This window comes from Staurois parvus, unplaced genomic scaffold, assembly GCF_062004578.1.
Source record: "Staurois parvus isolate SC_StPar_1 unplaced genomic scaffold, SC_StPar_1.0 ptg000470l, whole genome shotgun sequence".
Lineage (NCBI taxonomy): Eukaryota > Metazoa > Chordata > Amphibia > Anura > Ranidae > Staurois > Staurois parvus.
Genome location: NW_028318266.1, coordinates 3,814,752 through 3,826,041, shown reverse-complemented (window position 1 = coordinate 3,826,041; position 11,290 = coordinate 3,814,752). Strand labels below are relative to the sequence as shown.

The 11,290-nt window shown below is 41.4% G+C and overlaps 1 protein-coding gene across 1 annotated transcript; it reads right to left on the bottom strand.

Moving 5' to 3' along the window:
* Positions 1-9,734: 9,734 nt before the first annotated feature.
* LOC149452582 (olfactory receptor 10A7-like) lies at positions 9,735-10,685 on the bottom strand. The gene has a single exon (XM_089689271.1). The coding sequence runs from the start codon at positions 10,683-10,685 to the stop codon at positions 9,735-9,737; it is 951 nt and encodes a 316-aa protein (XP_089545397.1).
* Between the last annotated feature and the right edge of the window lie 605 nt (positions 10,686-11,290).

Genomic DNA, 11,290 nt, shown 5'->3' with positions numbered 1-11,290 from the left:
TAATGTCATCAAAATTGGGTGGTGGTCAGAAAGGATCATTGGTTCGATCGAAGCAGAGTGCAAGTTATGTAAGTCTTTTTGAGATAGAAAAAAATAATCAATTCTAGAATGTCGCTTATGTGGTGCGGAGTAAAACGTGTAGTCTTTGTCTTTAGGGTGAAGGGTGCGCCAGGTATCATGGAGGAGAAGATCATGTAGCTCCAGTTTGATCTGTTTGAGTGCTTTGAAGGGTTTAGAGGAGGAACCGGTGGAAGTATCCTCCAATGGGTTCAATGGTACATTAAAGTCGCCGCCAAGAATCAGAATACCCGACTGAAAAGTGGACAGTAATTTGGCGATTTTGCGAAAAAAGCAGACTTGTGCGGTATTGGGGCTGTAAATGTTAGCTAGAGTAAGTGGCTTATTATAGAGGGTGCCTTTAAAAAACAGGAACCTCCCCTCGGGGTCCTCAAGATGTTCAGTGATTGTAAACGGGAGCTGTTTAGAGAGTAGAATAGACACACCCTTTGCTTTCGCCTCCGTGTTGACTGCGTGATATACCTTTGGAAAGTTAGCATCCGAAAATCTAGGTATGTGGTCTGCACGAAAGTGAGTCTCTTGGACAAAGATCACGTCTGCTCTAAGGTGTTTCATATATGTTAGAAGTTGCGAGCGTTTCTCAGGTATATTTAAGCCCTTTGCGTTGAGTGAGGCCACAGAGAGTTTGGGTGCTGAACGCGCAAATGGGAGGTTAATAGCCATTATATTGTATGCCAAAAATACTTATTCAAAATCTATTGGCGTATCAAATGGTTGTAAGTAAGATAAGAGAGATATCAGATAGAGAAGGAGAAAAAAAAAAAAAAAAAGGGGGGGGGGGGTGTGAGAAAGGGGGAGGGTAGGTATGGGGAGAGGATAAAAAGGGAATTTAAGGAATACTAGAATAAAAGTGTGTCAAGATAGGAATACAGATGATAGATATGTAGGAGAGGAATAAAGGAGAAGAAAAAAGAAGTGTCAGGTGTGTCACATAGAAACCCATATATATATGTATATATAGCAGTCATACGTTCCTTCAACTTCTTTTATATATAAGACTCCAGAGAAGATGTAGGCCAGCTACTCTCTCTCTCAATAAAGCTCTGGTAAATTATAAAGGTGTGTACTAGAATAGGAAATTACACTTGGAGATGTGTCGAGCCCAGAAACGGCCGTATTGTGAACGTATAATATACTCGTGAAAAGGTTACGTGTCCTCAAACGAAAGGTATATAAAGGACTTTGATCAACATAAAATGGCCTTGAAACACAGAGATATGTGGGAAGCAGCCAATGTATGTCGAGAGTAAAAAGGGAAGAGAGGTGGGTAACAGATAATATACATAAAGATTTAAAGCTATATAAGCTAAAGCATTGCAGACGAACACAGGGGCTAATGACAGTCCTCACAGGCGCGAATACACGATGAGGAATATGTAAGAAGTAAGTCATGAAGGAGAGTGCCTATGTGGTGGACTATATGTACGTGAATGTGGATAGGTACCGAAAATTGTGCTAATCAATAAATTGAAGCGTCCTCATACCTTGTAGCGTGGTAAACAAGCATAAGTTCAGTCTGTACATAATAAGTAAATAGATAATTCTTATCATTAACTATGAACCAATGATATCTGATAATCATATCACTAGACGAAGATCATTTTTAACTGTATCAGGTTCAAGTAAGAACATCAACCGTATGTAAAACATAGTATAGATACAACAATAATATAGTGTTTAAGTGTTCCAGGATGTAGGCCATAGGCCATCTATTCCGTGTAATTGACATTCAAACAACTTTTTAAATACAAATCCTAACCGAGGGAACTTCTGTTATTTAGCATGTTATTGCTTACAAGTGTGGAGTTTTCTTACTATTACCCTCCACGAGCGGCATATTGAAAGGAAGGTATTTAGAATCCATGGCCCAATTTGCGTATTGGTCAACGTCAATGATAGCATAGGTCACACTTTAACACCCTAAAGTGCACCATGGATGTGAACCACAACATGGAGGGCTTTTATCCTATAGCTGGGACACTGAGATACTACCTAGTCCGAGAATAGGTTGGGGGTGTATAACTAGTCAGATCCTACGATTCACGTGGGGGAGATCGGAGTAGCGTTTGGGGGAGCCCATAATTGTAGGGGTAGTGAAGAATATGCATATGCATCATATAAGTGCGAAGTCTACTCAAAACCGATTCACACATAAATACGTGCCTGTATATGTATATGAGCTGAGTCATGGACACATAAGAACGGGAGCGCCATTAATAGAGAACCCTATGGGACCCTCCAGCACCGGCCCATTCCAGGAGATAGTAAGGACCCGTTACACATCCTAAGTATGAAGCAACTATGTGCTAGCATTCCCCCAGTGGCACCTTGTAGCTAGTAGAAAAGGAAACGCAAAAGCCAAATCCAAAATATCTCAAGGAGCATAAAATATGCAATCGCCCGGGAGGGAAGGCATTGCCTACTTAAATCATTGATGATAGGACGTTATAAACACGGTCAGATAGAGCTCTAAACTAGGTGTATTTTGGTTAAAATACAGCGGAAATCAGGGCATCAGGCTTAGGTCAAGCATAAGGGTTCAGTCAATGTTACCAGGGCTCCTATTGGTCTACATATCGGTTGTCCATGAGGACTAGAAACTGGTTACAATAGACCGTTGCTGATTAAGCGAAAGCGCTCCAGTATCAGCAAGGGTATTCCCAATATCTCCAGTAGCCACATTATCCCAGAACCCCACCGAATCTCATAGCAGAATAACCTCCGCAAGGAAATATAGTTATACTTAAGACATACGACTGGTGGATAATGTATAAAGAAAATATGAGCATTTGGTATGTTAAACATACCTAAAAGTCCATTTTCCAGGACTACAGGTGGTTGTATGGTGGATTGCATAGAAGGGTCGTGGAGTTTATTTTCCATAACTTTCTTCCTTAGGAAACATATTCAAATCTAAGATAAAGAGGCTTCAAGTTGAGAAGCTAGTTCTGCGCCTGCGTGTAGTTAGGGTACAATGAAGTAGAGTCATTCATGACGTGCTTTACGATGTGCTGGAGATGGTGGTAAACTTTCATCATTAATGAGCCGTCGCCGTACAGGGGAGGTTGAGGTGTGCTGGGGGGTTCTGCGTCGTCTGTCTCTGCCCGGGTAGGCAGATAATTGCGTATCCATAAGATCTTCAGCTGATCGTGAAAGGGGGAGAGATTCAGTAGACCAGTTGGGTATATCCAGTAGTGGGATATTCAGAGATTCACAGAACACTGTAAGATCCTCTGGAAATCTCATGAGAGCGGATTTCCCCAAATGTGTTGCCGCAAGGCCAAACGGGAACTTCCAGCGATAAGCTATTCCTTTGGAGCGAAGCAGATCGAGCAAAGGACGTAGGTCTTTCCTACGTTGCAAAGTGAGGTGAGAAAGATCTTGGAATAATTTGATTTCCGTTCCATGATAATGCAGGTGGTGTTTGTCTCGAGCCCTGCGTAATATTTCCTCCTTGAGCCGGAAATCAACTAGGCAGCAGATTATATCTCTCGGTGGGTCGGCATCTCTACCTCTCGGGCGTAACGCCCTATGTATGCGTTCAATTTCAATTGGAGATTCAGGTGGTCTTTCCAAGAGATCATTAAAAATGGTCAGGAGTGCTGGAGTAAGTTGGGCAGATTCGATTGCCTCAGGGACACCACGCACCCTTAAATTATGCCGTCTTCCCCTGTTGTCCAGGTCCTCTATGTGGCGGTCAAGCTCTCTCAAATGTAAAGTGTGCATGTCAACCTGTTTGCTCATCTCAGAAACGGCTCGATCTTGTGCGTTAATTTTAACTTCTACTGCGTCAAGCCTGTTGGCTACTGCTTGCATATCGATATGTAGCTCGGCTATAGCTGTAGATAGAGTTCCTTTAATATCTGACGCAACCGCTTTCAAATCTCCTAAGGTGAGAGGGGAGGATTCAGCGTGTCCCGTTGTGATAGCCGTTGGCTGATTCAAGTACTGTGGATGAGTTTCCGTAGGAGGCGAGTGTAATGGAGATTCACGAGAAGAGGCTTCCATGTGATCTGGAGTTTGCGACCGGAATAATTCCGGAATGCTGCGATTTGCCGGACCATTCGGACGCCGCGGGGATCGTGAGCGAGGGGTAGTAGATTTCTTATCTGATTTCCCCATGTTTCCGGTTACTCTCTGTGTTATGAATGCGTAATCCCACCTCTGTGTGACAAGGATCACGATATTATGTAGACATTTTCAATGGGTGCCAGCCTGGACCCCCAGAATTAACGAGAAAGAAAGAAGAAAGGAAGTATTTCTGAACAAATCAGGGATCACAGCATAAACCTTAGCAGATTAGAGAGGGCGAGCAGAGATCCGCAGTGGTGAATCTATGTGTCTCTGGCTTCTGAGGCATATTAGGGATCCATATGAGTGCAAGAATTTCCTCTGCTTTCCCTATTAAAGCTTTGTAGGAGAGGCTGCTGTTTCGGGCCTAGCTGTCAAACAGCTCCTAGTGGGAGGTGTGTAGGCCCTTACTATAGGCCGACATTCTCTGGGCTCTTGGGGGGGTGCCCCGATGGATAAGGGAGAGGTGCCCACTTATATATGTGGGGAGTAGCTTAGGACTTGCGGTCCTCTTTTTTTTTTTTTTTTATTTTGTATGCCGGGTGTCTCACTCACCCAGCCTGTACACGTGTGTGCGGCCGCGACAAGCCCCACCACTCCACTGCCTCAGATGAGGAAGAGCCGACACTCCCGACGGAGGACTCCAGCCACCACCAGCTCGGGTGAAGGAGGGAGAGAGGTATGTTTGGCAACCCTCTCCTCGTGACCGCACCGCTCACCTCGTGCACCCGGCCTCTCGCCGGGCAGGCACTAGCCGGGTTGTCTCTCAGTCGCGGTCGGCCGTGACCGGCCACGCTGGATTGCCGCCGCGGATCCGGGTCAGCAAGGTCCAGACCCGTGCAATGTCCTTTCCGGTGGACACAGCAGGGTCTATCACGGGGTCCCGATGGCTGTTATCCCGCAGATGGCAGTGGATACGGAGCAGGTCGTCAGGAGCTCCGTATTAAGCGGCCTGTCCCGTCGCCATCTTGGACACGCCCCCCAATTTTCTATTCTATGTATTGAAACTCTTTATAGTTACATAGTTGGTAAGGTTGAATAAAGACACCAGTCCATCCAGTTCAACCTGTGTGGGTATGTGTGTGCTCATGTCAAATACTCATATCCCATATGTTGACTAAGATGCCCATCCAAGAGTTTTTGAAACTATCGATACTTCCCGCTGACACCACCAATTGTGGAAGTGAGTTCCACACCCTTACCACCCTGACAGTGAAAATCCCCATACTCAGTTTAACCTCCTTAGCGGTCTGATTATGTCCATATTTCTGTGGTCAAAGCGGTACATTTTTTTCATGGAAATATGTTGTTTTTTTATTGTAGGCCTGTAATTCTCAGGAATAACTCACTGAAATCTGTCCGAACAAGAGTCTAGTAAACATCCCAAGTATGATAAAACTTGAAACACAAAATCATAAATTATAATATAATAAATAATCACAAAACAAAATATAATAACAATAAATTTAATTCAATAATATAATCAAACCAAAAACACTGAAATGTGAAATAGAGCGCCAAGTTCACCCATCGCTGAGCTCAGTCGCAGAATCGTTTTCAGTGTCTGATGAAGAATTTCCCCCACGAATCATTATCACTCAATTCTGCAAGTGGTTCTGATTTACTATCGCTGTTCTCTAGCCGGTCTAAAACCGCTTTTGACCTAAAGGGACACATTTTGGACGCCATGGACGTTTCTCAGTTTCCAGGCAGAAAGAACAGTAAAAATGCAGGCAGGGCGCCGGACAAAGCACTCGGGACAAAATGTATGTGAAATGGTTTGATACAGGAATGTTATACTATGTGATTGTAGTGTATTGAGTGGATGTCACATTTTTAAATTTTTTTAATTTCCCGCCAGTTCCGTCCCCCATACATCCCGTACGTTCCGACGCTCACAGGTCTCAGGGAATGGAACCCGGAAGACGGATGGCCTGGGACACTGCAGGGGGGACATCGCGGGAGCGCAGGACTAGGTAAGTGCTGGAAGGAATCCCTGAGCAACGCTGAAGGGTAATCCTGAGTGTAGCTCGGGTTCACCGCTTTTGATACTAAAGTTAACCCCAAGCTACACTCCGGAATACCGCCGGGGGGTTAAGTCTAAACCTCTTTTCCTCCAATTTCATTGAGTGGCCCTGTGTCTTCCTATACTCCCTGAGACAGAATAGTTTACTCCTTATGCTAGAATCACCACTGAGGTATTTGTATATCGATATCATATCTTCTCTTAAGGGAGAATACTGTTAATGTTTGTAGTCTTTCCTTGTAACTTAGGTCACCCAGACCCCTTTGCAGTTCCTTTATGTCCCACAATTTATATATTTGTGCTCCTCTGGATGTGACACTAGTCCATTTCTGTTCAATACGATGAGAGGGAAGGTCAGTAAAGATGCCCCTGATATTTATCTATCTCCTTTCATTTTGAAAAGTACCAAGAAAAATTAATTCATTAACTAAAGGAGATTCGCAAACACAAGAGGCATGTTTTTAATGTTCATGAATGAACATGGAAAAGCTCAGTATGGAGCACTTTCATGTTCTGTAGCAAATAATGTTACAGTTGGAGTATCTACTGTCATCTCATGGTGACAGTGCTTTAAGAAAAAAAAGTGGTAAAAATAAAATAGTATTAAAATGAAAAAAAAAAAAATAGTTCTTACACACATATACACAACTTGAAAATTATACATGCATAAGGTACAGTTTTGTGATTTTCACCAAAGGGCCATAAATTAAAATAAGCAATTCAATAAAGTATTATACTTTAGATTTAGTGGAAATTTTGTACATTATGTTGTGTTGGTGTGCACTAATCATCATTTTATTTTATGTATTTTTACCAAAAATATTAGTTTAATAAAAATTTGCACAGCTATGTATAATTTTTTTTTTTAATCAGACCTGTGCTCCTGTGCTTTTGGAAAATGCATAGTTTTCTGGGTCTTTTACAAACTCCTAAACCGTTAAGAGAAAATTATAAAAAAATTAACAAATTCTAAATTAGTCTGGCCACCTAAGTTTAAAAAATGAAGAGCAGGGATAAAACATGGGCAATTGTGCATGTACGGTATGTAAGTATGTATCAAACAATACCCAGGAATGACTTTAACATCTTCACCTTTTCACTTGTATATCCCATATAGGTCAGAGTCCATTTTACATGCTATGCCATTTATTATTATTATTATTATTATTATTATTATACAGGGTTTATATAGTGTCAACAGTTAACTCAGTGCTTTACAATACAAATAGAGACAGTACAGCTACAATCCAATAAAATACAAGAGGGTTAAGAGGGCCTTGCTCATAAGACCTTACAATCTAATAAGGTGGGCCAAGTGGTACAAAAAATGATAGCTGTGGGGGATGAACTGATGGAAGAGTTAAAACTTCATTTGCCTGTTGGAGGCAGGATAGGCTTCCATGAGGAGATAAGTTTTCAGGGATCATCTAAAGGGATAGCCGGACAGATTGAAGTAGAGAGTTCCAGAAGATTGGGAGAAGCTCTGGAGAAGTCCTGGGGACAAGCATGGGAGGAGGAGACAAGGGAGCAAGAGTGCAGGAGGTCTTGGGACAAGTAGAGAGGATGGTTTGGGTAATATTTGAAGACAGGATTGGTGATGTAGTTTGGGGCAGAGATGTAGATGGCTTTGTATGTTGCTGTTAATGATTTTAATTTTATTTGTAGGGCAATGGGAAGCCAGTGGAGGGATTGGCAGAGGAGGGTGGTGGACACTGAATGTTTGGTAAGTTGGAGGAGTCTGGCAGCAGCATTCATGATAGACTGAAGAGGGCATAGCATGCAAAGAGGTAAGTCTATGAGGAGGGAGTTACAATAGTCAAGGTGAGAGATAACAAAGGAGTGAATAAGTTGCTTAGTGGTTTCAGTGGTTAAAAAGGGGTACATTTTAGAGATGTTACAGAAGCGAAGTCTAAAAGCATTTGACAGCGAATGGATTTAGGGCCAAAATGACACATTGAAGTCTAGGATTATACCCAGAACCCTGGAATGAGAGAAGGGACTGATATTTGTATTAGTGATCTTTAATGAAAAGTCATGGAGGAGGACAAGAGCCAGGGTGAATATTTCCATCTCGGTTTTAGAAATATTTGGTTTGATGAAGTATGACATCCATGTTGATATGTCAGTTAATAAATTACTAATGAAAGGGGAGACTGAAGGAATGAGGAGAGGAGTAGAGAGATAGATTTGGGTGTCATCAGTGTACAGGTGGTATTGAAAGCTGTGGGAGGTTATCAAGTGACCAAGAGAGATGGTGTAGATAGAGAAGGGGTCCAAGAACAGAGCCTAGGAGGACCCCTACATAAAGAGGAAGTGGAGAGGAGGAAACAGAGTAGTAGGTAACACTGAAGAAACACTGTGGCAGATAGGAGGAGAACCAGATCAGAGCATAAACTTGGAGACCAAGGGAGTGGAGTTTATTTAGGAGGAGTGGGTAGTTAAGAGTATCAGAGTAAATCATTAGTGAGTTTTAGCAGGGTAGTTTCTGTAGAGTGCTGCAAGTGAAAGCCAGACTGTAAGGGGTCAAGATGTTTGTTTTGAGGGAGGTAGGAGCTCAGACAGTTGTAGACTAAGCGTTCTAAATGTTTAGAGGTGAATGGGAGCAAGCAGATAGGTCCTAGGTTGTTTAGGTTGGTGGAGTCCAGTGAAGGCTTTTTAAGAATGGGGGTGATATGTGCATGCTTTAGTGGGGAGGGGAAGGTGCCAGTAGAGAAGGAGAGATTGAAGATGGGAGGAAGGGAGCAAAGGATGGAAGAAGAGCGTGACCATAGTAGGTGTCGAAGGAAAAAAATCCAAGGGACAATAAGTTAGGTGGGCATATGAGAAAAGTTTGGTAACCTCTTCAGTATTAGCCGGGTCAAAGAAGGAAAGTGTTGAATGTGGTGTTAATATTGCAAAGAGTAGGTGCAGCGCTGAGATCAAAATAATCAAAATACAATAAAGTGCAATAAGTCCAACAGACGCAAAGTTATTCATAAACCAGCAGACATCATTAATTATATCACTCTTCAACTGTTATCTGTAAAGTGAAAATAGTGCTAATAAAGTGACAAGAAAAATGGTATTGGCAAGTTCATAAAGTGACAAAGTGTAAAATATAAGGTATTGCTACACAAAGTGGCTAATAGTGCTATTAAGGTGACAAAGTCCACAATTATTAATAGACGTGAAGATCCAACATAAGATCTCAGGTCATCATGATCCACTTCCTATCTTCCGGTGATATGTCAGATAATAGAAAAAGTGCGCACTCACCAGATGCGCAATATCATCAAGCATATGAGAACACAATTTCTCAGTAGGTCAGCTGGATCCTCTTAAGGACATCTACAGCCTGGTATGGACTCCATGGACTGGTATGGATTTCTCAGCTCAGCGGCTACCACAGGAGATTCACTTAACATTAACGCGCTGAGGTCACTTCCGCCTCTTCCAGCAGGGGTGGTTAGATAGGGTATGTTAAGTTTCATGTTGTGAACCGGTCCCTAGTGCAGAGGGTTTGCCTATTACTCTTAAGTATTTTGTAAAAATGTAAAGGTATTATAAATTAGTAACAATGTTACCCTTTACTGAAATGCGTGTTCAAAAAGTTGTGGATGATTTTGCCAAAAGCGTTTTTTAGTTCTTGATTCCTCAGACTGTATATAAGCGGGTTTATCATTGGTGTGAATACAGTGTACAGTAATGATAAGAGTTTTGTAATTATTCTTGTCTGTCCTCTATTAGGTACCAAATAAACACACGCTAGGGTACCATAATAAATGCAAACCACAGTCAGGTGGGAGCTGCATGTTGAGAAAACTTTCTGTCTTCCAGTAATAGATGGGATTTTAAAAATAGTAGATATAATATACGCATATGATACAATGATAATGGAGAACGGGATGATAGCAAATATAACACTCAAAATTTTCACTTCAAATTGAGCAGTGGTAGTATCAGAGCAGGAGAGCTCTAAGATCGGATCGAAGTCACAGAAAAAGTGATCAATAACATGAGGGCCACAAAACTGTAATTTTGATATGGTTACATTGTAAATCAAAGCTACACACATACCCGAAATCCAGCATATTATAACAAGAATCCAGCAAACCTGGTAGTTCATTTTCAAAGTATAATGTAATGGTTTACAGATGGCCAAATATCTGTCCCAACTCATCGCTGTCAGAAGAAGACACTCTGAAGGTTCTATGATGACAAAGACATAAAACTGAGCGAGGCAACCAGAAAACGACATGATAGTTTCTTTTACCAAAACAGTGCTCATCATGTTTGGAAGAATGTTAGTCGCTAGGAAGATATCTAATACAGAGAGCTGGGAGAGGAAGAAGTACATGGGAGAATGGAGGGTTCTGCTGTAGGACACCAATGTGATGATCAGGAGGTTTCCACATATTGTCACACAATAAAGCAGAAGCAAAAGAAAAAACACTAAAAGTGTAATACTTTGAGGAATATGAAATCCTAACAGGAGAATGGTTGTAATTCTGGTCGCATTTGTTTTATCCATTTTGCTGAAGGCAGAAGATTACCAATTGGCAAACCTGCCTTGTATGACTGATGCAAATTATGTAACTAAATCATGGAAGGAAGGATTGATTTATTCTCATTTTATTGGAGTGAGTGCAAGGCAAAAATTGATTCTGATTGGTCAATATGAGTTGCATCACATGATCGTTGAACAGATTCAAAATAAGTTTCAACATGTTGGCTAGGATTAGATATTTAATTCTATAAAATTCAATCTACTTTGATGGTAAAAAGATCAAAGCATTATCAAAAGCCAGACAAAAATATTGGCAATACAAAATTTAAGAAAGTACTGAAAAAGAGATATAACACTCCAAAATATTGCATTTAAAGTATATTTATCAGTCTTTCCTAGGTAGGATTTCTTTGTTTCTTCCCTTTTCATGTGCAAATCTATAAGCATAGTGCTAGGAAAAACTTGAAAAGTGCCTTTATAGAGAATGAATCAAGAAAGCTTAGATTAGCAGGAGATGCTGTTCCTGGTTTGAAGATGTATTTTTTTTGATACAGAGAAACTTGCCTTTTATAACTAACTAGAATTAATTACATGGAGGCACTGGGGATGTGTAGTGACTGTTGATATTG